At 36.7% G+C, this 24,849-nt stretch overlaps 6 protein-coding genes across 8 annotated transcripts in view; 3 read left to right on the forward strand and 3 right to left on the reverse strand.

Annotated features, from left to right (window-relative positions):
- Positions 1–998: 998 nt before the first annotated feature.
- On the forward strand, positions 999–1,441 carry LOC107579079 (serine-rich and transmembrane domain-containing protein 1). Its single transcript, XM_016264958.1, has one exon. The coding sequence runs from the start codon at positions 1,079–1,081 to the stop codon at positions 1,406–1,408; it is 330 nt and encodes a 109-aa protein (XP_016120444.1). The 5' UTR covers positions 999–1,078; the 3' UTR covers positions 1,409–1,441.
- A 1,716-nt stretch (positions 1,442–3,157) lies between these two features.
- LOC107578759 (regulatory factor X-associated protein-like) lies at positions 3,158–4,105 on the forward strand. Its single transcript, XM_016264683.1, has 2 exons — positions 3,158–3,843; positions 3,956–4,105. The coding sequence occupies exons 1-2, from the start codon at positions 3,472–3,474 to the stop codon at positions 4,103–4,105; spliced, it is 522 nt and encodes a 173-aa protein (XP_016120169.1). The 5' UTR covers positions 3,158–3,471.
- A 1,292-nt stretch (positions 4,106–5,397) lies between these two features.
- On the reverse strand, positions 5,398–11,063 carry LOC107577799 (mothers against decapentaplegic homolog 9-like). Of its 3 annotated transcripts, none has more exons than XM_016263847.1 (5): positions 10,531–11,063; positions 8,328–8,898; positions 7,965–8,222; positions 7,730–7,837; positions 5,398–5,924 (listed from the first exon to the last, which is right to left on the reverse strand). In XM_016263847.1, exons 2-5 carry the CDS (start codon positions 8,740–8,742, stop codon positions 5,653–5,655), a joined length of 1,053 nt encoding a protein of 350 aa, XP_016119333.1. In that variant the 5' UTR covers positions 8,743–8,898; positions 10,531–11,063; the 3' UTR covers positions 5,398–5,652. The 3 variants fall into 3 exon arrangements, with proteins under 3 accessions (XP_016119333.1, XP_016119322.1, XP_016119327.1); XM_016263836.1 differs by having other exon boundaries at positions 7,730–7,840; positions 10,531–11,058; XM_016263841.1 differs by lacking the exon at positions 10,531–11,063 and adding an exon at positions 9,811–9,943 and having other exon boundaries at positions 7,730–7,840.
- A 1,266-nt stretch (positions 11,064–12,329) lies between these two features.
- Positions 12,330–17,792, reverse strand: LOC107577823 (dolichyl-phosphate beta-glucosyltransferase-like). Its single transcript, XM_016263858.1, has 10 exons — positions 17,491–17,792; positions 17,074–17,242; positions 15,911–15,957; positions 14,156–14,224; positions 13,969–14,061; positions 13,607–13,720; positions 13,371–13,430; positions 13,120–13,271; positions 12,843–12,928; positions 12,330–12,718 (listed from the first exon to the last, which is right to left on the reverse strand). The coding sequence occupies exons 1-10, from the start codon at positions 17,575–17,577 to the stop codon at positions 12,603–12,605; spliced, it is 993 nt and encodes a 330-aa protein (XP_016119344.1). The 5' UTR covers positions 17,578–17,792; the 3' UTR covers positions 12,330–12,602.
- A 68-nt stretch (positions 17,793–17,860) lies between these two features.
- Positions 17,861–21,521, forward strand: LOC107577834 (exosome complex component RRP43-like). The gene is made up of 11 exons (XM_016263868.1): positions 17,861–17,957; positions 18,107–18,143; positions 18,245–18,308; positions 18,405–18,478; positions 19,151–19,196; positions 19,287–19,392; positions 19,527–19,572; positions 19,705–19,801; positions 19,876–19,996; positions 20,103–20,209; positions 20,802–21,521. The coding sequence occupies exons 1-11, from the start codon at positions 17,941–17,943 to the stop codon at positions 20,918–20,920; spliced, it is 834 nt and encodes a 277-aa protein (XP_016119354.1). The 5' UTR covers positions 17,861–17,940; the 3' UTR covers positions 20,921–21,521.
- Positions 21,522–21,591: 70 nt separating this feature from the next.
- Positions 21,592–24,849, reverse strand: part of LOC107578771 (transcription factor SPT20 homolog) — a 19,348-nt gene continuing 16,090 nt past the window's right edge. The window contains exon 23 of the mRNA XM_016264692.1: positions 21,592–21,740. Coding sequence (XP_016120178.1) covers positions 21,606–21,740 — 135 coding nt within the window. The 3' untranslated portion in view covers positions 21,592–21,605. The remainder of the gene's footprint in view (positions 21,741–24,849) is intronic.

Raw genomic sequence — 24,849 nt, forward strand, 5'->3', positions numbered from 1 at the left:
GAAGTATTTAAGTGATCTGGTTGTTGTTGTTTTTCGAAACCATACAAATCCAACATTCATCAAAGATAGAGATCAGATAAGGAAACCGTTAGCTGTGTGTCAGTGAACACTGGTGGCTTGACGTAAAATATGACTGGCCTGTCAGATTAATAAAATTATGACAATATTCTCATCATGATGATGCATTGATCAAGAAGTGGAAGGCAACAGCAAAGCAAACTTTGGAAAATGTCTTGGAAAAAAGTCTTTAGGAGCTGTAAGAAAAAATATTTTAGTATAATTTTAATATATTACTAATGATATTATTATATTTTAATATAGCATAATAATTTGTATGCTATTATAGGTATAATATATGATTTAATTATAATATCAATTTATTGTTATATTAAAATAATAACTAACTAACAATAATTGTAATATTAATGTATTATTAATTCAATTTAATAAATATAATTTAATAAATTCATAATACACTTAATGCATTTTGGTTAGTTACTATTTATAATTTATTAAATATTTCATAAATGAAATAAGCATATTAAAATTTGAGCTAAAAAAATTATCCAGTAGGCCATTTTCTGGGAATGGAATAACATTAATGTGTCCAATAATATTTATATATAATAATATCTTCTGGATGATCCCTGTATGATCTCATATGTTCAAATGCTTCTAATCCTAATATATTCAAATAATGTTTATATTATATATCGTAATATAATCTAAATTTATTTACATTTGAATATAATATTAAATTACAATATAATACAATATAAATGATGGTTTGTTGTTATTTACAATTTATGAAATACTTCACAAAGTAAAAATATTATGGATACTACAGTAGGCCATTAGTGGGAATGTAACAACATTAATGTATCCAATAATATTTTAAAATATGATCTGTATGATCCAAATCATATGTTCACACGAGCTTAATCCCTGAGTTTTAAGTGAACAGTAATAATAGTAATAATTTAAATTTACAAAACAGCAGACTAATAAAAAATAAATGTGACTGTAAATAATAATTTATCTATCCTATCTTCCCAGCAGATTCCCAAATCCACCAGATATGTCTGGGATGGATGGGTCGGTGGAGGAGATCAATGGTACGGAAGTGGACAGCGAGAGTTTCCTGAGGTTTAGCCCTACATCTGTTTCTACCGGGGCGGCCGCTGCCTCATATGGACGGACTGCAAGTGTTTACGTCTACGTCTCCATCTTCCTCAGCTTGCTGCTTTTCCTCCTTACCCTGTTGATCATTGCTCTCCACAGGCTGAAGAACATCATATCCTCTAGTTCTTCATACCCAGAATGCGGCAGTGAGGCCGGGAGCTCCTTCACTAACATGGAGATCTGCAGCATTTCCTCACAGAGATCAACAGTGTCATCGCTGTCCTGACAGCAGAGAAAGACAGATTGATTACACATGTCTGAAAGTTCTGATATTATAGAAATTTAGAAATATTCTAGCAAGTAATTTGGTATATATAATTCAATATTTATCATTATTATCAGTGTCATTTTCATTAACATTATTTAGAGTAAATAATTCCACAAACCTTGTGTTCACTTAAAATAAGCCACAGCCGATCCTGTATTGAAATAGACTGTATTGAAGCATTATCATGAAGGCTTTGTATGATTTTGGAAAAATATTAATGACTTGTGTATGTCAGTCACATTATGTACATAATGAACCGTAAATAGAAAAACTGTCATACTGACTCTGTCGTACTGAAAATTATATCTGACAATATTACTACACTTTCATGACTTTAATGCAAAAAAGTTACAGAACAGGAAAATCATCAGTAAAAAATGTGTGGTGCTATAATGAAAAGGAACAGCATTCAGTGGATACTTTAGACACACTTATAAATGTATGAAGTCCATTGCATTAGAAATAAAATATAGCAAACAGATCATAATAGACTTTTTTTTTTTTAACTCATTTCTGCATGTACTCAAAGTGTTAAGGTGATTTTTATGAAGCCAGTTTCCCTCAAGTTCACACAGCTCACAGGTCCATTAACTATGGACTGGATCCAATAATGTTTGACAACCAGAAAATGTCCAAATACTTTCTGTAATTTTGAAAACAAAGAAAACATGAAATATGATATTATATTACAAATATATTATTTTCAGAACAGAACAAAAGTCCATTTCTGCCACAAAAATATGAGACACTGAGTAAAAATTACAAGATAAAAAGATGAAATTATAGCATACTGTCATTATGACGTAAAAGATGAAATTATGACATAAAAATACGAAATAATGCCAGAAAAAGTAAAAAATATGAGATAAAAGTCCAAATTATCACATACGAAGTCATAATTGTGAGATAAAAAGTCGAAATGATCACACAAATTCAAATATGACACAAATTTGACTTTTCATGTAATGTTATCTCATAATTTAACTTTAGTATGTCATAATTTTGACTTTTATTTCATAAGTATTACGTTTCATGTCACTATTATGATTTGCCAAAGCATTTTTGTGTGCTGGAAATGGGTTTCCATTATTAAACACATTAGAACTATTTGATATATTTAGATGCTTATCTACTTGATAGATACTATTCGCAAATGGACGATAGAATACAATATAAGCAAGACACAGTCTGCAATAAACAATACAGCAATCTGCGATCCAACACAGATAAATAATGAGAAGTCAGGGGCCCATAAAGTGAGCCTGAGGAGTGATATGGTTAGAATGTTTATTGAGCTGACAGCTGTTGGGAAGAAACAACAGCTGAAAGGTTTTAATGATCTCAGCAGTTATGTGCTGGGAGAGATGGATCATTGGTGATGTCTTTAGCACGTATGTTGGTTGAACAGTAGCTTACCTGTACATGAGATCTGTACCTGTGATTTTGAGGCTTTATCGAGGATGCATTCTACTTTGTTAGGGAGTCGGCATTGCCATACCGCTCAGTGATACAATAATCTCTGATCTCCATAAACGGAGTAAAGGGTGTTGGCTATTTTTTTGTGCTATCATCTGCCATTTAGTCTGATATTTAGTTATATAATGCAACGACATTCACATAGGCTATTAAAGTGTCTTCTACACGTGCAGATGCATTTAGGTCCAGTGTATTCGAGAATTCAGGTATTTGCATCGCTGCGTGGTGCCGCTAGAGGGCGCAATGTCAATTTCATCACACAGGCGAGGCGAGACTCTCTTTCTGCAGCGGCCATCGCTGTTTTTGTTTTTTTTTGTCGTGACAGGAGTCCTTCACAGCTCATATTTTTCCGTTTTTTATTCGTATAGGTCATATTTATTGGGTTATTTTTATTTTAAAATGCGGCATTTTTAATGACAGTCATTAAATCAGCTTAATACTAATTTATTCTGTGCCGAGTTCACTAAAAAGGCACGTCTGGGTCAGTACGTTCATGAAGGTCGGATGACAGGTGAGAATTTGGGTTTTGCGCTAAAAAAGACAAAATGAGCGACAGCGTTCATCTTAGTTTGGCAAACACGGGTAAAGAGGGCCATACCCCCGCACCCGCGGAAAGCAGCACCACCCCGTCCGACCAGGAGAACTTCCCGTACGACACGGAAGACCCGGGCGAAGAGAGCGACGTGCCGGAGGCGAGAGACGGCGCGGCCAGTCCGGAGGACCTCAACGACGACGAGACGTCCGGAGAGAGCGAGAACGTGTCCAAAACCTGCATCTATGACGGCTGCACGGAGACCACGACGCAGGTGGCCAAAGCCAGGAAACCCTGGATGTGCAAAAAACACCGGAATAAAATGTACAAGGACAAGTATAAGAAAAAGAAAAGCGACCAGGCCATGTCATCGGGAAAACTAGAAGTAAGGAAATGCTTATTTGGGATAAATATCAGCTTCAGTTGTTGCATTAACTTTAGCCTTTATCCCAACTTTATAGGCTTATTTCAATGTTTTCTCTGTTTGTGATGTGAAGGAGGGTTCGGAGGAGAGGCCTGTATCTGTTACTAAGCAACGGCTGGGCAACATGGGAGACAGACCAGCCAGACCGTCCCTCATTGAGCAGGTGCTGAACCAGAAGAGACTGGTAAGAGCATTGAAACACTTGGGGTTTGCACTAGAGTAGTTTTAGTTATTTAGAGCAGTGCTATTTTAGTGTCATCTATATACTATTATAGTTGTTGAATATACTATTCTAAATTGTTTGTATTTTTTTAGTTTCGGATTTCATTTTAATTGGTTTATTTTTAGTCATTTTATTATGTGCTTTTGATGTATTTTTCATATTATTTTAATTTTTATTTCATGTTTCAGTTTTTATTTATTTCCAGGTAGTAATTTATTTTTCAACTTAAACTTAAGCATTAGTTACCAAGGCAACCTTTTACTAATTATTAACAAATTACTAACATCATTTTTTCCATCTAATATTTGTTACTTTATTTCAGTAAAAAAATTGTATGGTTTTAGTTAACGTTAACCATAATAACTTAAATAAAATAATAAATGAAGCTAATAATAACATAATTCTTGGTTAATAAGCTTGACAACAGAGTTTATTTAAAATACTGCATATTATTATATTCCTATTTAGAATAAACTATATAAGTCGATTTTTGTTTTTTAAAGAAAAAAGAAAATAAGTGTTTTCTAGGCTTGGGTACCGAGAATCAGTTCTTATTCAGATCCGGTTCTATTAAAAAAATATAAATAAATAAAAAATACTGGAACCAAACTGTTCTAGCACACGCATTCTGTATATTCACACGTTCCCTTACAAAAATACTTAAGATACTCTTGACAGAGTTTCATTCACTACTGAATCTACAAACGTGAAAAAAAGTGCAACCAGTGTGGTCCGATGTCTGAATTAATGACTCTTATGAACCTGATCTTTTTAGTGAATCAAAAGCATACAGTACAACCAGTATAATACAATTCCCAAGTGAATGACTCTTAGGAACCAGCTCTTTTCACTGAATCAAAAGCATACAGCACAACTAGTCTGATTCCAGAAAGAATAAATCTTATAAGCCGGTTCAACCAGTGTAGTTTAATTCCCAGTGTGGATTTAACTAGTGACTCTAATGAGTTGGTTCTTTTGCTGGTGGTAGGCAGGGTGTTGCTATGCCATTCCAGGTGGCTGCTAGGGTGTTAACATGACCTTTATTAGCTGCTCAGGATGCACCACATATTCTATATAAACCTCTTTACCTTGACAAAGCTCATCCTGATGGTGCACATCTTGGTAAGTTCATACACCACCTCGAAGCCATGATTTACTGACTGAGACAGCAGCTGGGAAAACAGCTGGTTGTTGAAGATCTTCAGGCTGCATCCACTCGGGATCTTGCAGACAGTGGTGGGATGGAAACCGTGCTGGTAGTTACAGTTCTTTCCAACACTGGCACAGTGACGCTTATCTAGCACCCTGAGAAAAGCCAACATTTGGATAATGTGGACTCTGTCTGTCTCGCTGGTTTTCTGAAGTGCAGTGTTGACTGGACAGCACTATCTGGTGCCATAAAACAGTGTCAAGCAAGTGGTGATTTTAGTTTTTTTTTTTTTTTTTTTACTTTCTCTTGGGATTGAATCAACTCATGGAAGACATTATCAGCAGCTTGATCTTCTCAGAACAACTGTGTTTCCTGTCTTTTTTCTGATACAAAAAACCTAATCAAACACAAAAATAAAAAAAAAGAAATGTAAAACTTTCAACAAACCTTTGCCTATGTGTCTGCGAGTGTGTTCAATGGTGGAGTTTCGGTTGACGTTGGATAGTAATCCGAGGCAGAAGCGGTTCTTGTTGTTGGAGGGGTCTGTGAAGCCGTCCACGAGGATGCTCCTGGAAGATGCATGGAACGTCTCACCCACCCTGTTGTTTAGTTCATAATACGCCACTGAACACCAGTATTCTGGTTCCTCATAACACACTGGCCTCAAGTCTAGAAAAAAATAATTATATAATGTATCATACCTCATTGTATTCAGATTCTTTCCATATTCATGATCCATTTTAATTAGAAATAATGTCATCATGATTAAACACTTTCACTGTTTGGACACCAGATTGGATTGATTTTTCTCAAGATTTAAAAAAAGTTTTAATCTGGTATATGCTTAAAGGTTTGTAATTAGAAATTAGATTTATATGCAAATATAAATAGAGATTTCTTTAATAAATTCAAAATTTACTTTAATTTGTTTTAAACCAATAGGATAAGGCCTGTTAACAGCAAGAATGATAACTATATAAGATAACTATATTATACATCCACACCGATGCATGAAAACATTCTGTTTATTATAAGCGTTTGCTGCAGTTTTGTCATTTGCAGCTTTAAATACTCAGGCTCTTTAAAGTCGTGTGGATTTTTATTGGCTCAGTGTCAATGTTATATAAAATTGTTTAAAGGGGTCATATGATGCTTTTTTTAAAGATCATTATTTTGTGTATTTGGTGTAACAGAATATGTTGACATGCTTTAATGTTCAAAAAACACATTATTTTTCAAATGCTGTACATTATTGTAGGTCCTCTATGCCCAGCCTCTCTCAAACGCTTCGTTTTCTACAAAGTCCCTCCTTCCGACAAGCGCAGTCTGCTCTGATTGGCCAGCTGACCCAGTGCATTGTGATTGGCTGAACACCGCAAGCACTTGTCGGAAATGTAACGCCCCTTACCATAATCGCGAGCTTCATCTTTCAAAATAAATGTAAAGACAGAGCCCGAAAGGGGAACAGAGTCGCGTGACAGACACAGTGATGAAGCTGGTATGTGTGCAGTACACAAGCCACGGTTAAGACAGCTGACTCCACTGTGATCTCTCTCTCACTCTCTGTCACACACACGTGCACGCACGCACGCACGCACAGACACACACACACATTAAACTAATAATAAAACAGTAGCTGATTCAGAAGCGCCAGATTGTCATAGCAAAGTCAGAATGACCTCCTCTCCTAGGTTCACGAAACGGTCGTCCATAAAATGCATTGCTGTTATGTTGTAAGTAATCTTAAAGATTCCTAAATGCATCGACTTTCGGAAGGCCAAATAAAGTGCTTTTGCTTTCACACTGAAACGTCTCCCTGACATGCTGCATCAACACTAACTGCGGTTACTGAAACCACGCCTTCTTTCTTTGCGTGCACATTTGGGCCGCATTATGCTAATATTTCCACATAGTGACCTAGATATGTGGGGGCGTGTTAGAACGAGCCGTTTTAGGAGGGCGTGGCAGAGTCTTAACCTTGATAAAGAATATCTCTTTGGTTTTGAGACTTTAGTCTTTGCAACTTCAGGGATCTGGTCTTTGCACAATCAGCTTGTAACACTACAAAGAGAAAGGAAAACTTGAAATCGCATCATATGACCCCTTTAACATTTTTGTCACTACAATTATTTTTCATGTGTTATTTTATTTTTTATTCTAAAATGAATTACTTTATTATTTATATACCATTTGTTTTCAAATATTTCTATTTAGCTGAATTTTTATTTGTTTTAGTAATTTTGTTTTAGTCTTTTTTTCAGTTTTAATAATTCAATGTATTTTATTAAATTCAGTTAGTTGCCTAATTTTAAATCTAAAGTTCAAGTTTTCATCTAATATTAACATTTTATTTCAATTAAAAAAATATATATTCAAAACAATTTTATTTAGCATTGTAAATGAGGTGTGTTCACAGCTTTTGCACATTTCAATGTACATAAAGCACAGTAAGTATATTTAGTCGAGTGTCTCACCTCTATGTGGGGCTGACAGAATGAGTTTATTGGTGTTGGAGGACTCTCCAGGTTTCACATCGTCAGATGGAGTGGTCTCCATCATACTGTAGGGGGGTGGAGGCGTCTCTGCTGTGAATGACCAAGACGATTGTATAAATGTATGCAACTCAATGGCACTATACTTAAATTAAGAACCAAAACATCAAATAAAATGCTTGAGAAATCACTGCTAATGAGTGGCCATTTGTTGTACCTGTAATTTGGTAGGGGCTCCCAGGGTCGGTCGCACTGCTGGGGGAGTTGGGGTAGCTATGCCCAGTCGGGGACTGGTTTAAAGAGCTGGAGGGAGATGAAGAGAATGAGCTACAGGGCATCACAGGGAAGGAGTCTGGGTAAGTGGCATTTTGGGGCATGAGAGGCTCGTTGTGTAGGGAAGCATTCCGGAACTTTGCCAACAAGCTGTGCTGGGGATTGAACTCACTGTGACGTGGCACAAGGACTGGAGGTAGAACTGTTTAGGAAAAAAAAAAAGGGGTAAGAAGAGTTACTTACAGATGCATAAAGCCATAATCAATATGAAAAAAAAAAGAAAAGTGGTTTGTGTATCGACTTCTACCTGGCGTCTCCACACGGCGGTAATGATATGGATTGATGCAAATCTCCTTTTGTTTAGAGCCGAAAGGAAACTCACAGCAGTCCAGTGCTTTGAGCTCATGGTGGGACTGAAGATCCGGCCAGCGCCACACTCTGCAGTAGATAACATGCGGCAGACCTTTACGATGGGACACCTGGAGCCTTCCATCCAGGGATCGAGGGATGGTAACGCATTTACTGGGCTGGCCAGGAGAGCTCAGAGCCTTTTCCAGTTCCTCCATGGCCCCTTTCTTCTTCTTGAGCTTCTTTACGAGGGAATCCACAGCCTTTTCCGCCCACTTTTCCTCCTCATCTCCTTGCTTCCAGCCCAGCAGCCTTTTCACAGCTGGACTGGTGAAGGAGAAGAGGGACGTGATGGATGTGGTGGAGTGCATCATGTGATGGGGCTAGATTTTTCTCAAAGCTTGGGGCAGATCTGTTTTAAATCACTCCAACCCAGGAGCCTCAGTTTATTTCTTTACAGACAAGATACAGGCGAGTATAGAATAAACCCCCTGACAGTGATTTTTCGTCAGGCAGTCGGTCGTTTTTATCTGGTGAAAGAAACAAAGAAGCATGTCAGAATTGCATTAATAAAATTATAATTGAATATGCATTCAATTAATTAATTATTCATTTCAAATTATTTAACATTTTGAAAAGTTATTAAATGATTTAATTAGTTAGAATTGAATTAACATTTAAAAACAATTTTAATCAGTACAAATGAAAAGTTATGGACAAAAATATACAGAATTATATAAATATTTACATTGTGGTCAAAGAAATCTTTTTAACATTACAAAAATGAAAATTTGATTTTTATTGTTATTTATGCATTTAGTAAAAGAAAAATGTATACTTTTTGCACCATGGTTATGTGAATTAAGACAAATTGTGCTTTATTGTCATGAAAAATAATGTCAAACAACGACAAAATCTAAATGAATATTAAGCTAAAGGGCTTAATTTTCTTTAAGCAAAATCTTCTTATGATTTTGGAGTGAAATGTGACATGGATATTTTCTTTTGTGAGATTCACCCTATTAGGGTGTAGGATTTATTGACGTAAAAACAACATTTTCCTATGCAGATCTCAAGATCTTATATTGGAGGCCAACATCATGCATCTGTGCATGCTGGGATTTATGAATTATTGCTGAGTTATTGTTGCTGTCAGTGTCAACAGGTTCTACTGTGTTTCTCACTGGACCTCACCTATTTGCCCTCTCCTTTTCCTGCAGAAGCTTTCTGAAGCAAAAAACGATCTGCTAAAAATCAATGCCGTTTGAGCATTTGAAACCAGAGATGCTTGCTTCCATCTTTGGCCAGACTAGTCAAATAATAGCTTCTGAAAATATTACTGCATGCGATATTAGAGGTGTAAACACACCCCTAACTAAATCAAATAACCATAGGAGAAAAATGAGACCATATAGGACTAATAGCGATGCATGAAATCATACTTTGGTTTCAAATAGGCACATGCAGGCAGGAAGATCAGTTGAGGGTGAATTCATCTGCTCCTCTGTTCTCAAAGGCAGTGTGTCCTTATGAAACTGGCGTCTGGCAGTCTGAGTGCTGAGATAGGCTTAATCACCTAACGTTAACTCCCCCGCAAACGTGCATACACATCCTTCCCATCAACCTCGCTTTGTTTTTTGCTTTAAGAAATGTTGCAATGTTATATTTAGCACTTCTTAAAAAAACTATTCCAGGCGTAATAACGGTCGCAACTTCTCTCTATGGAACAGCATCTTTAAACAGCAAGTGGCATAACAAACAACGTCTATGTTTACGCAGCCTACCTTGTTAAAAAGGTTTACATGCGAGAAGTTTTAACGTGAGGAAGAAAAAGTAAAGTGTGACAAGACCAAAAAAAAAGTTAAAACATAAGACACTTGTCAGGACTTGTTCTTATAATTTAGAAAAATGTTAAATCCTGAAATAAATGATAAATAATTATAACAAACAACGTCTATGTTTACGCAGCCTACCTTGTTAAAAAGGTTTACATGCGAGAAGTTTTAACGTGAGGAAGAAAAAGTAAAGTGTGACAAGACCAAAAAAAAAGTTAAAACATAGACACTTGTCAGGACTTGTTCTTATAATTTAGAAAAATGTTAAATCCTGAAATAAATGATAAATAATATCAAAAGCGCTATTTAACACGTTTTATTCCTTACCTTAACGTGACGAGTTGAAAAACGATCCGCGTAGTCGGGTAATTCCGCGAAACAGCCGAACGCTGAATCTCGCGCCGACTGGAGGTGTACAGCGCGTGTGTTTGGCTCGAGCGAGAGCCGCGGCGTCAGTCTGACTGGAGCCTCAGCGCCTTCGTGCGGAATTCATCCGCAGCTCCTGGAACTCCCAGGTCGCCAGACACAGAGGGATCATCATCCCATTCAAAGAGAGCAGCCTGAGACTCACTCGCAGGCCTATTGTTGAGAGAAAACAGGTCATTGTGGGCAGCAGCGTTTCACTTTTAATTTGTTTTCAGGGTCAGATGACAAGTGCGGACAGTTGTTTTCCCGGCTTTCACAGGAAGTGATGCACCTTTTTGGCCAAGGTTGTGAAGTGAAAGTGACTTGTTGAAGTTTTTCTGACTTTTTTTATTTGACTTATTCGGTTACTTTCAAGCGGTCAGCGTTCCAAAGGAATTTCTTTTAGAATTTTGAAAGAAAAAAAATCGGTTCATGTAGCGCAACCCAAATTGTAGTTTGATGACTGCCAGTTTATCTTAAAAACACTTACAAAAATAATGTGATATTAATATATAAAACGTTTTTATATATTAGTGATACGTAAATATATAACTAAATTAATAAATAGTGAGAGTAGTACTTTTCAGTTATATTTTTCCATATACCGATCCCAAAGAAAACGTTGTTGCTATGGTTACCCCAAGGGAACGCAACTTCTGATAACAAGCGCCTTCTCACTAACCCTCACACTTGCGGCTACTGACTGAAAGGTTGTTTGTTAACTATTGAACCATAGGTTATATATACATATACACATGTTTTATATATATATATATATACACACACACACACACACACTTGAAAAGTAGAAGCTTGTTAAAATTAAAATATAAATTATCATAGTACAAATCAAAACCGTTTCAGTGCCAGATTGGCGGAGTGCCAAAGTGTTTATCAATAGCCCTACTTTTCGTGCGCTCTTCGGCGCGGATGGATACACTTCGATTGTGTGCATACTGTGATTTGTCCAGTTAATGACGCAAGCCTGGATGGCGACAGAGAGTCTAGAAGTTTGACATTTTCACAGTTTACAACAACTGCAGGGGAACGTAACAATACTCCCAATAATGACAGCTCGCATATTTAGTGCTCTCTTTGATCAAAAAATGAGTTTGGCAGGGGGAATTCGCTTCCAATAAAAGTGCACTGCAAAATGATCCTCTTCAATCAAGGTTGTGCACCGTACATATAGGTTACTGACGAGGCTCTATATATTTAGGGCGGACAGAGAGTCTAGAAGTTTGACATTTTCACAGTTTACAACAACTGCAGGGGAACGTAACAATACATCAATAGCTGCTTAAATCACTGACGTAAAAAAAAATTGTCAGTTTAAAATATTTAAATATGCCCTCTTAAGAGTGGCTGACAAGATACAGGGGCTGAATAAGAACAAATGCCTTCCTGGTGGAGAGTAAGGGAGGAAAAACAGGATACTCTCTCCAGGGTGCAGAGCAGCCCATTGAGTAAACCTCATTAAAAAAAAGCACTGAGTACATGCCAGACCATAGACCTTTTCAGTCAGTCAACTGTTTTTAAACCTTATATGCATGGGATGAGCGTGTTAATAATGGATTTGAGGGCACTGATTTTAAGCATTCAGTTACATTCACAGTAATTTCATTTCTTGTAAAATTGCTCTGCATCAAAATCTGTTTTTCAAATAAGCATGATTAACAACAAAAAAAAAAATTTCAAATGAGTTGCAAATGCAGAAACGCTAACTGGTTAATGTTTTTTTTTATTTGGCTAAGAACCATCTGCCCCTTTTTCAAACCAAAACTTAATACAGTATGTAAAAGAAAAGATGGAAATGGCAATATTACATCAAAAAACAAGGACAATCTCCTTATGTGGTCACGGCACAGTCAGTGATAAAATGCTAATGCTGTTCACCGGCTGCGTTCAGCGCGCACTCATTTGTGGCAGTGGGCCATAAGTTTAACCATCTGCCCCCTGTTAGCTCACGAACAGCACACTAGCAGTAACAACAGCTACTGAGTTTTTCTCTCAGACTCCAGCCTCCAGGCACCAGTGAGGTAACGCAGTCTGATTAAGACTAGATCTCGGCCCATCTGTAGCCAACTCCAGAACGGCACCAACTTTGACCCTAAAATGTGCCATAAAACAAGTCTTCATTACCTCATAGAGGAAATCACCTTCATTTTTCTGACATATACTGCTAGAAAATACTTTTTTTTATGCAATTATATTTCAAAACTGACAGCACAAACCTTCAATCTCTGTCCAGTTAACAGCTACTTCTACTACAGGGATTTCAAAACACTGAGCAATGAAGAGAAGTTCCACATCAAATGCCCTGCAAGGATAGGAACATTTATTTTAATTAAAAGGTTCAAATTAACATTTAAACTATAATAATAATAACATTTAAGAAATTAAAAGATTCCATTTAAAAAGGTTAACAATTCATTTAATCTAAAAGTGCTTTTTGGAATTTTATGCCGTGTGCAAAAGTTGCAGAGATGCTTTAATATAAAGCCTCCTTACCAGCGTTCCACATGCAGGCTGGAGAACGTTTTCAAGGCAGCTTCACGAGTGAAGAGCTTAAAACCACATTGTGTGTCTTTAATCCCTCTCACACAGAAGAACCACACCAGGAAGTGGAATCCATACATCAGGAACGTTCGGAACAGAGACCGCTGTCACAAGGAGAATGAAAATGCAAAAGTATTGGCAATTTACTCATGAACATTAACCGTTATGCTCCAGTATTTAGATATATTGAGAAACATTGTTACCTGAGCCACTGATACTTTTTCCAGGTGAGCTCTGGATCCACAGGAGATCGCCATGTTATCCTGCATGGACACAGGAGAAAAAGATTTCCAGAGATCTCTTGGCAAGGAAAGGTCTGTTGGTAATCTGATAACCGTATCTCCTGGCTAAGCTTCAAAGAGATAGTTAATCCACATACCAACAAGAGATTGGCAATATGCTGCCTGTCTATTTTTATTTACAAAAAGTGGAGTCTCACAGGCTTCTCATCGATGCTCTCAAGACCTTCTTCAACGTTTTCAATGTCAGCAAATTTAGTGGCTCCGTCTGCATCAGCCATAAGAATGAGCCGTCCGCGACAGCTTAGAGTTCCCTGAGTAAAGATAAACACAATAAGAAACAACATTCAACTATTTAATGATCTAAGTGGGTGCAAAATAAGGCTTTTAGCTAAGATTGAGCACATATTTAAACTTCTTCAGGCATCAAGCCATATAACTGATTAATTGAGTTTGTTCACATTCCCAGCGGAGTGCAAACAGCATCTTTGTTATGTCTTTCTTCAGATTTCATCTGAAATGTGGATATCGCATAAGGAGAACGGTGTTTTTGTATTGTTACCATTCTCACTGCACCGCCTTTTCCACGGTTCTTCACTAATGTCAAAACTCTCACTTTCTGTGCTCCATACTTCTTTGTGTATTTCATGGCAACCTGAGGATACAAGCATTCAATTTGAAAACATGCACAGTAACTATTTTATTATTATTGTTTATAATATATATGTATATGTATAAAAGAAAAGTACCTCTGTAGTTTTGTCTTTGCTGCCATCATCTACCACAATAACTTCATAGGTGAATGATGGATTCTCCTTCTGTAAAATCAACAAGAGGATACATTAGGTTAAACAGAGTCACTTTACTTACAGCACTGCCATCTAGCGGTGAAACACTCTGTTTGAGTGTTAGCTGCACTGTTTGGGTCTTAGCTGCAGCCTCACACTTGCACTCTCAGACACTTGCACTCTCAGACACTTGCACTCTCAGACACTTGCACTTCCGCTAGCGACATCACTTGCAGTCTTTTATTTTTTTATTTTGTTCTATTTATTGATTACTTTTTTATTTAATCGCTCAACATTTTACAACAGTAGCCAGGTGGTGAAGACAAGACAAAAAAAACTAAATTACAATGTCACTTGATCTCCGATACCTGCGACGTCACTTGCAATCGACACAAATCGTGCGCTTTGCCAATGGAGACAAGAAGCTGTTGTGGTGATTAAACGATTAAAACTAATTTAGTACCATAACGTACAGGGTCCTGCAAGAAAAAGACAAGACCCGCAAATCCATGGCCACAGAACAGCAGAATATGAACGCATGCGCAAAGTCTCTTGTTAAGCGTTTTCCTCCTGTAGAAAAACATAAACACTTAACATGGCTTAATGTATTAAGATACATTAAGTTCAATTAAAAGATCAAATTCGATATATAGTTATTATTTAATGTACTACAAGTCAAACAGATGGCTATGAACACAATGCGCAAACTTTCACTTGTCCTCCCATACAGCAAAACGCATAATGTGGCATAATAACGGACTATGATAAAGACAATACAGTAGCCTATATGTCTTGTTGTTGACTCAAAGTATATACAGACTAACAAATATGAACATGCATTATGAAATGCATTAAGTGATTTTAAAAGGATCAACTCAGAACGCAATGCATTAAATTGCACGTTAAACATTTTCCTCCCATAGAAAATCATTATAAATAAAACACGTAATGTAGCTTAATGGACAAAGACAATGATTAAAAAAGAGCTGTAGACAGTTTATTCTATATGAAAAAACGCTTAACGCAAAACTGTGCGTGTTGCATTTATTCTGGGCTCACCTGCTTGCCTGTACATATTAGTTATGTATATTAATAATGTAGAGGAGCATATTGAGTTTGGCCTTTTTAGTCCATTATGCAACATTATGCCACGTTTTGCGGTATGGGAGGAAAATACTATATACATATTCATTATATTAATAAATTGTATATTTAATTTGATATTTTAATAGTGTCTTGTCTCCATTGGCAACGCGCACGATTTGTGTCCATTGCAAGTGACATCGCAGGTATCGGAGAGTGCAAGTGGCGATTGCAAGTGACTTCGTAATTTAGTTTCTTTTTTCTTGTCTTCACCACCTGGCTACTGTTGTAAAATGTTGAGAGATTCAAACTAAAAGTAATCAATAAATAGAACAAAATAAAAAAATAAAAGACTGCAAGTGACGTCGCAAGCGGAAGCGCAAGTGTCTGAGAGTGCAAGCCTGAGAGTGCAAGTGCGAGGCTGCAGCTAGACCCTCTTGAAACAACTGGTCTGCAGAAAAGGATCCAAAATAATTCATTTTTGGATTCCCAGGTGAACTCAAATATATTTACATTTATTGATATTTTATATTTTGTAAGTACATATGTTACAGAACAATCATAATCACAAATATTTTACTCAGAAAAACAGAACTTAACCATTGAGTCATTTAAATAAATTAAATACTGGACCTGTCTTTTCTCCAGGTATTCCATGGCTTCATCCATCATAACAGGCACTGCGATAGGACAGAGGTATGCATTAACAATATAAATCCTCTTCTTGCCAAAAGCAGATTAATGATTTTGAGCCATATGGATCCAGTGGGGGTGCTAACCCAAAATTATATACATTTGTGGTCAAAAGTTTGGAATAATTAAGATTTTCTTATGCTCACCAATGTTTCATTTATTTGATAAAAAATACAGTATTATGAAAATAATAATAATGTTTAAAAAATATTTGCAATTTAAAAATGTGTTTTCTATTTCAATATATTTTAAATGTAGTTTAATACTGTGATGGCAAAGGTGAATCTTCAGCATCATTACTCCAGTCTTCAGTGTCACATGATCCTTCAGAAATCATAACAGTTGTGCTGCTTAATATTTTTATTGAAACTGTGATGCATACCATTCAAAAAAAGAAAAGAATGAAAACAATTATTTTCTTTTGAACTTTCTATTCATCTAAGAATCCGGCTAAAAAAATCAGCTTTGCCATCAAAAAATAAAGTTTAAAAATGTATTCAAATAGAAAGCAGTTATTTAAAATAATACATTTAATACACATTTTTTTCTGTATTTTGATCAAATAAATGAAGCCTTGGTGATCTTAATGGGATAGTTCACCCAAAAGTGAAAATTACCCCATGATTTACTCACTCTCAAGCCATCCTACTTCTTCTTTCAGACGAATACAATTGGAGTTATATTGAAAACTGTCCGGGCTCTTCCAAGCTTTATAATGGCAGTGAATGCTGGTCGAGATTTTGAAACCCAAAAAAGTGTCCATTCATCATAAAAAGTTCTCCACATGGAGTTAATAAAGGCATTCAGAAGCAAAGCGATGCGTTAGCGTTTGTGTAAGAAAAATTTAAGTTTTTTAGGCTTCAAAATCTCGACCAGCATTCACTGCCATTATAAAGCTTGGAAGAGCCAGGACAGTTTTAATTATACCTCCGATTGTATTCATCTGAAAGAAGAAAATCATATACACCTAGGATGGCTTGAGCGTGAGTAAATCATGGGGTAATTTTCATGTTTGGATGAACTATCCCTTTAAGAGACTTCTTTCAAAAACCTTTGACCATCAGTGTATACATATTACTGCATATACCATCAAAACAACTCACATCTGAGTTCCTCGTTGTATGACGGAACAACCACAGACAGCTCCAGTGATGGAGGGTCCATCAGATTGGGAAAAGACTCTTCCTTGCCATCTGCAGCCAAGAAGTGTTTCTCCTTCTCATGGCGAGTCTGATCTATAGTGTTAGCACTGACATGTAGCACGACAACAACCTAAAGACAAGAAGAGGTGTGACACAAGAGAGTAACTAACTTGTTCAACTGGACGAATCGGTGAAGCTCAACAAAAGTATCACTATATATACGCACAAGTATTTCAAAAACACTTTTCATTCATTAAAATGCATTACATTTCTTTTACAAAATAAAAAAGCAAGAAGAGCAAACAAACTACCCTCTATAATATAAAGAGATGTATAAACACATATGAAAATGCTAATGATAAAATGATATAAATGTACCAATAGTAAGACGATCAGCGACAGGATCAGCGAATGCTGCATTAAGTCATATAAAGAGAAATCCATCATCCATAACCCAGTGAACATTGCACTGCAGGGAAGCTGTCACTAGTGTATAGCTAAACTGCTCTACTGAAGTATACAGGGCAGCCTTAAAACAAGCCTTTCGGCGGCTTCGCAAGGCGGGACAAACATGAATGGGTGTCGTACTAAATTACGGAATAAATAGTTACATCTCCATTGTTGAACTTTACTTCCAGTCACAGAGGAAACACCTACGCGGAAGTCGTCTTTACGAACCACATCATCATCACAGCGGGCGAAGAACACGCAGCGCCGCAGAGGCAGAGCGCCGGATGGGAAACAGCACTAGCGCCCCACACTGGAGCGGAGGACGCGAGAGTCACGTCTTTACATCACTGCAGTCTTCATGTGGTGCTTCTAAACATCATGGCGGCTGGTTTCAAGTGAGTGAGTTGCTGCTACACAGCATGAATTACATGTGTAGATTGTTTCTGAATTATTTAGTATATTAGACGTTGTCTGGACAGTGAGATAATGACTTCGCTGTATTATTTAATGTAAGTAACGAGACATTAATTGTTTTTTTTTTTAGAACCGCAGAGCCTCTAGAATATCACAGGAGCTTTCTGGTGAGTTGATCAATATTTGATTTCCGTCAGCTCCGATAAGTGTTCTAGAACACTGATCTAATAATTCAGTTATTCGTTGTCTTAATCTAATATTTCTACAGAAAGAAAACTGTCGTCCAGATGGAAGGGAATTGGGAGAGTTCAGACCCACAACTTTAAATATTAGTAAGTATGGGATGCAGATTAAAAAACACAGAATTTTCAATGCGTTACAAATACAGAGATGTTATTAGGCATAATTGGATGATTGTGTCCTTCTAGGCTCTATATCTACAGCTGATGGATCAGCACTGGTGAAAATTGGAAACACCACAGTGATCTGTGGGATCAAAGCTGTGAGGATCATTTTTATTTTCCTAAAAATGATGATGTGGCTGTTGATTATATATATATATATATACACACACACACACACCGTGTGTGAAAAGGTTTTTGCCCCCTTCCTGTTTTTTTATTTTTTTGCATATTTGTCACACTTAAAAGATTCCGATCATCAAACACATTTTAATATTACACAAAGATAATGCAAGTAAATGCAAAATGCAGTTTTTAAATAAAACCTGCCTGGCCCTACGTGAAAAAGTAATTGCCCCCTAAATCTAATAACTGGTTGTGTAAAAAAAAAAACAGCCAGAAAACAACCTTTTCACACCACTGTAAATATATATATATGTGACATGAGGCCAAGTATGGTGACCCATACTTGGAATTAGTGCTCTGCATTTAACCCATCCAAAGTGCACACACACAGCAGTGAACACACACCCGGAGCAGTGGGCAGCCATTTATGCTGTGGTGCCCGGGGAGCAGTTGGGGTTCGGTGCCTTGCTCAAGGGCACCTCAGTCATGGTATTGAAGGTGGGAGAGAGCGCTGTACATTCACTCCCCCCACCTACAATCCCTGTCGGTACGAGACTCAAACCCACAACCTTTGGGTTACGAGACCGACTCTCTAACCATTAGGCCACGACTTCAGATTATGAAGTTACAGCATTTTTTTCTTTCAGGAATTGACTATGCCGCCATCTGATGCTCCAAATAAAGGATATATAGGTAAATGTAAATTAGAATCGGATAATTGACTAATGTTATACATTGGGGTGTTGAATGAAATATAACCCGAGTTCCTCTTTGCTCTCCAAGTCCCAAATGTAGATCTGCCTCCACTGTGCTCATCTAGATTCAGACCCGGTCCACCAGGAGAACAGGCGCAGGCTGCCAGCCAGTTTATCGCAGATGTCATTGAAAGGTACAACCACATTTCTTTTTGTGTTGAAGCAGTGGGATTTTTTTCCCCTTCGAAAAATCTGAAATTTTAACAAGACTCCAAATAATGTTTGCATGAAATTACATACTTAATATTTATTTTTTTCTGCTTTTTAGTTCAGATTTAATAAATAGGGAGGAATTGTGCATTGAAAAATCTAAGGTAAGATATATAAAAATAATAGCCTATATTGTCTTATTATATTTATATATAATAAGACTCTAAAATACTTCTTAACATCAAATTGCTCTTTTCAAATCCTTTGCATTTCTTTTATCAATGGGATTTTTCTAGCTTTGTTGGGTGCTGTACTGTGATATTATGTGTTTGGATTACGACGGGAACTTACTTGACGCCTGTATCATAGTTCTGCTGGCAGCTTTAAAGAACGGTGAGCGCTTCTTCTGAGTATAACATTTTCTCCGGCTGTTATGATGACTAATAAAGACATTTCATATTTCTCAGCCCGACTCCCTGAAGTCACTATAAACAAAGAGACAGATTTAGCAGAAGTTGACATCCAGAAGAAGAGGCACTTGAAGATCAACCGGCATCCAGTTGGCTCATCATTTGTAATATTTGATGAGTAATTGAAACTTATTTCTCTATTATACAACAAGATCAATATAACATTCTTTAGAAATGACAAGAATGAATTCAGGCACAATCTTTTCCATTTTCTCATTGAACAGCTCTATAATCATAGTCGACCCTACAGCAGAAGAAGAAAGCCTGTCAACAGCATTACTGACTGTGGTAACAGACGAGGAGGATAGACTCTGTGCCGTCCACAAACCAGGTGAACATTGCAGGTTATTTACACGCAAACTCATCGAGGTGAAAACTGCAACAGAGATTTTTTTTTATCAGCTTTAAAATATGGATTTACAGTCAATTTTAGCATGAGGATATAGGGAAAATCTCACCTTGGACCCTTGTATGTTTTTTTTGTTTGAGTTTTTATTAAATTATAAGAATTCAACTATCCAATAAAGAAACATATACTATTGCACTTTAAAATAAAAAATATTTTATAATAGTGTATTTAATAATAATTTAATTTTACATAACAGCAAAATTACAATGCTAATATTCATGTCTTTGCTTACATGAACTAATATTAATCTTTGGATATTTCTTTGCTTTAAATCATTAAACTTTAAGGTTTATTTTGCTTTTATGCTTTTGTTGACAGTTCATAAACGGTCTTTACAAATTTCAAAAACATATTAGATCTACACAAATCATACAAATTAGCGGTTTTGGATCCAAAAATTGTGATTTTTTTTTTTATGCATCCCTGAGATTTAGCAGATTTAATTTTTGAGGTCTGCAGATTTGATTGAATATTTTTTGGTAGATCTAAAATCAAATGTTCCATTTTGTTTAAGGTGGGACATCGTTATCTGGTGAGAAACTGCAACACTGCATAAATCGAGCCATAACGAGAAACAAAGAAATCAGCAAACTGGTGGACAAAGTCATTGAGAGCATGAAGATGGCAAAATAAACACACACAGTCATGACATTTTTATCTAAAAGATGTATTTTTCACTGTCAATATATACTTTCTTTTTTATCACAATAAAACTGCCGACAGAGACCATTTACAAAAATTCTGCCTCAGTGTTCAGAAATGTCATCCACTCACATGGTTTAGATTTTTTTTCTTCATAAGAATATACATCAACTCCCCCTCAGTATAACAAAATGCCATTTTAAAATGTGCCGTATAAAAACCACACATGTAATTGCATGCTGGGACAAGGCGGCCTATCACTCTGACATCCAGCAGTAGAATGAATGTTTTCTCGTAACTGTAAAGTTGAGCAACAGGTGATTGAGGCACATCTGTACGGCCCTTATTAGTGTGCGTAGGGTCCACCCTCTCAAGCCAAACAGGCTCTTGTTGAAAGAGCCATTTGGAAAGAGAATAAAGACAGCATGCTGTAGAGAACCCTACAAGAATTGTCTCATTTAATATCTTGTATTTCTTTAAAAAATACGGTAATACTCTAAGGTCCCCTGCTCTAAAAGTCCTCGCAGTATATATTCATCTGTCCTGAGGTCAGGAGGGCAATTCCTGCACCCCTATGAATGTAAAAAAAAAACAACTTTAGTCCGGTCAAGCCACAGTCAGTCCGTAAAATGCTCCTGATCAAGCACAGTGCCGTTTGCTGACGTCCAGCCGGAGGTCATGATTTGGAGAGGGGCTGTGGCGTGCTGCGTTTCCTCTTACTTTTTGGCTGGTTGGCGGAATGTTGCCGTGGCAGTGCCCCCACTGCCATACCCATTTGCTGCTGTTGCATTTGGTGCTGCAAGAATTGCAACTGTGGAAAGGGAAAAGAAACAGATAATGAATATGTGCAGTTAAAAATGTCCCCAGAGTCTCCTCTCACAGCAACTGTGCCTCAGAAGCGTCTCTTCCACTTAGCCATGGAGATAAATGTTATGAATGTAAACCTTCAGCTCTGATTGTTGGTTTTAGTGTATCCCACCCTCCATCGGTCCTTGTAATCAATTTATACAAATGTAGCCAAGTGTGGGAAGACCAGTCAAATGGCTATATGAGTTTCTCATTATTTAAAAAGCTTACACTTAAACGATGCTTAATGTGAAAATATTTAAATAATATTATAAGTTATAATTGTACAGTTAAAAAGTTTGGGGTCGATAAGTTTTCTTTTGAAAAATTATCTTTTTACTTTTATTCAGCAAGGACACTTTAAATTGATCGAAAGTGACAGTAAAGACGTGATGCAAAGGATTGCGGCTGCAAATGCTGTTTTTTTTTTTTTTTTACTTCATACAAAATTCAAAAGAAATATGTGACCCTGGACTACAAACCCCGTCATAAGGGTCAATTTTTCGAAATTGAGATGTATACATCACCCGAAAGCTGAATAAATAGCTTTCAATTGATGTACGGTTTGTTAGGATTGGACAATATTCGTCTGAGATACAACTATTTGAAAATCTGGAATCTGAGGGTGCAAAAAAATCTAAATATTGAGAAAATCACCTTTAAAGTTGTCCAAATGAAGTTTTTAGCAATGCATATTACTAATCAAAAATTAAGTTTTAATATATTTAAAGTAGGGAATTTACAAAATATCTTAATTGAACATGATATTCACTTAATATCCTAATGATTTTTGGCATAAAAGAAAAATCTATAATTTTGACCCATACAATGTATTTTTGGCTATTGCTACAAATATACCCCAGCGACTTAAGACTGCTTTTGTGGTCCAGGGTCACAAATATAAGAGTACTGACACTGAAAATTCAGCTTTACCATCACAGTAATAAATTAAATTTTAAATATGTATTAAAATAGAAAACATTACTTAAAATTTGAATAACATTTCACAATATTACTGTTTGATTGTATTTTTGACCAAATAAATGCAGCCTCAGTGAGCATAAGAGATTTCTTTCAAAAACATCAACATCTTACCAACCCCAAACTTTTGTTTAAACTGCCTACATATGAATTTTGCTTTACTACTTTACTATTATTCTAAAATTGGGGATGCACTTATATTAAAATTCTGGTCGATAAGCCAATAATTATTTTCTTGTTCTGGCCCAATAACATAAATGGCAGATATTAAAATTCTATATTATTTTGTATAAATAAGTTAAAAAGAAAACACTATCAACTTAAATCATTTTAAATACTACAAGTGAATTGAAGCATCATAAGGTTCAGTATGAAAAACGGATGTTCATTTTGAGATTTGCTACATATTATATTTAGCAGTGCTATTCAATTATTAAATGTTTTTAAAGATGAACTTTGAGTGTTGGATGAAGGCAAAGGTAATCTAAATGTAAAAGTAGGGGGAAACGAGTTGCTAAATTAAATATACAATATTGGCTGACACTTAATATCATTTATCAGTATCTACAATGTTCCAGGCAATTTGGAAAATACCTCTAACTGGTATTGTACATTGTATAGATCAATATTACATGTATGTATTACATGTTTTCGTCACCTCTCCCACTGGCTCTCTGACAATGGAAGAGTTTCGACTAAAGCAGAGCTGCTGAAAGGAAACCACCATTCATTAACACTGCAGTGAAAACAGATGCAACACGCTGGACAGACATCAACGCTGTTTGCAGAAGCTTGGCGAGGCTGAAAGAGGGAGGAATGGAAGACTCGGGGATAATCGATGGGAACAACAAATTGTGAGGAACAGGAAAGGATGAAGCAGGAGCGATAAAATTAAAAGTGCAATGCAGCTGTTTGTCAGTTATCCTCTATTACACACACACACACACACACACACACACACACACACTGCCATGCTCTCATTTGTTGTCAGTAAGACAGCAACTTCAACTCGCATCCCAGCTGGGACTAATGCAAGAGTTCGGCTGTTACTGGGGTCAGATGCAGGACAGGAGAGTGGGCCAATCAGTGTGAGCTGTGCGTGATGACGGATAAAACAGCACAATATTAAATCTGATGAACTTCCTTATAAAGAAGACATTCCTGAAGGTTTGACAGATTTCATCTCAACTGCTATAAAACATGCTTCTCAAGCATCTATTAAAGGTGACATATCATGAAAATCTGACTTTTCCAGGTTTTAAGTGCTATAATCAGGTCCCCGGTGCATCTACCAACCAAGGAAACGTGAAAAAGATTAACCCAGTAACTTTGTTTAGGTAAGCCTTTTTCTGCAAGCGTCTGAGAAAACGAGCGCGTCTGATTTCGCTCACTTGGTGACGTGGCAAAGGGATCTCATTATAATATTACCGCCCCTTAATCTGTAAACTTCCACTCAAGGCACCGTCATTTTGATTTCGCAAGCGACAACGGTGTACCAGTTCTAATGCCATGGCGAAAGTTTGAGCAAAACATGCTAACTGTTCTGTCTTTGGGTGTACAGACGAGCACAGAACACTATTTAGATTCACAGCCTCAGAGGAGACAAGAGAGCAGTGGATTTATTGATTGATTTTTGCTGCTGCCACACAGATCTGAGCACAGAATACTATTTAGATTCCCAGCCTCAGAGATGACAAGAGAGCAGAGGATTTATTGACTTATTTACTGTATATTACTGCTGCCACACAGATCTAAAATAAACATGCGATTTATTTCCCAGCTGTTTACCTCCACAGACATAACCGACTGTTTTTGTAACTCGTGTGTTTTTACATAAACTTGTGTGTGAATGAGAACTTAGTTTAGTACTCACGTGCTGTGACAGCAGCTTTCTGTCCGTGTGCTTCGGATGTGTGCGCTCAGAAAACCTTATATCTGAAGTTTAAACTCATATGGTTTAAAACGCATGATTTCAGCGCGCGATAAACATTATAATCAGAACCAAAACAGATGTTTTTCAGGAGGTACGAGCTGTGGCTCTATTCTGGAAAAGGGGACGGGGAGCAGCAGCTCATTTGCATTTAAAGAAACAG

Source organism: Sinocyclocheilus grahami, unplaced genomic scaffold (genome assembly GCF_001515645.1).
Source record: "Sinocyclocheilus grahami isolate Dianchi unplaced genomic scaffold, SAMN03320097.WGS_v1.1 scaffold32.1, whole genome shotgun sequence".
In the NCBI taxonomy this organism is placed as follows: domain Eukaryota; kingdom Metazoa; phylum Chordata; class Actinopteri; order Cypriniformes; family Cyprinidae; genus Sinocyclocheilus; species Sinocyclocheilus grahami.

Bases quoted from the DNA above. Each gene is read 5' to 3' on its own strand.
- LOC107577799 (XM_016263836.1), bottom strand. From the start codon at position 8,742: ATGATGCACTCCACCACATCCATCACGTCCCTCTTCTCCTTCACCAGT. The intron at 7,841-7,964 runs GTACAACAAATG...GGTCATTCACAG, and splicing joins GAGCCCCTACCAAATTACAG to CAGAGACGCCTCCACCCCCC. The intron at 5,925-7,729 runs GTGAGACACTCG...ATTTTTTTCTAG, and splicing joins TCTGTCAGCCCCACATAGAG to ACTTGAGGCCAGTGTGTTAT.
- LOC107577823 (XM_016263858.1), bottom strand. From the start codon at position 17,577: ATGTTCACTGGGTTATGGATGATGGATTTCTCTTTATATGACTTAATG. The intron at 13,721-13,968 runs GTAACAATACAA...ATCTTTACTCAG, and splicing joins AAGGCGGTGCAGTGAGAATG to GGAACTCTAAGCTGTCGCGG. The intron at 13,272-13,370 runs GTAACAATGTTT...TCCTTGTGACAG, and splicing joins AAAAAGTATCAGTGGCTCAG to CGGTCTCTGTTCCGAACGTT.
- LOC107579079 (XM_016264958.1), top strand. From the start codon at position 1,079: ATGTCTGGGATGGATGGGTCGGTGGAGGAGATCAATGGTACGGAAGTG.
- LOC107577834 (XM_016263868.1), top strand. The intron at 18,309-18,404 runs GTAAGTATGGGA...GTGTCCTTCTAG, and splicing joins ACCCACAACTTTAAATATTA to GCTCTATATCTACAGCTGAT. The intron at 19,802-19,875 runs GTGAGCGCTTCT...CATATTTCTCAG, and splicing joins GCTGGCAGCTTTAAAGAACG to CCCGACTCCCTGAAGTCACT.
- LOC107578759 (XM_016264683.1), top strand. From the start codon at position 3,472: ATGAGCGACAGCGTTCATCTTAGTTTGGCAAACACGGGTAAAGAGGGC. The intron at 3,844-3,955 runs GTAAGGAAATGC...TGTGATGTGAAG, and splicing joins TGTCATCGGGAAAACTAGAA to GAGGGTTCGGAGGAGAGGCC.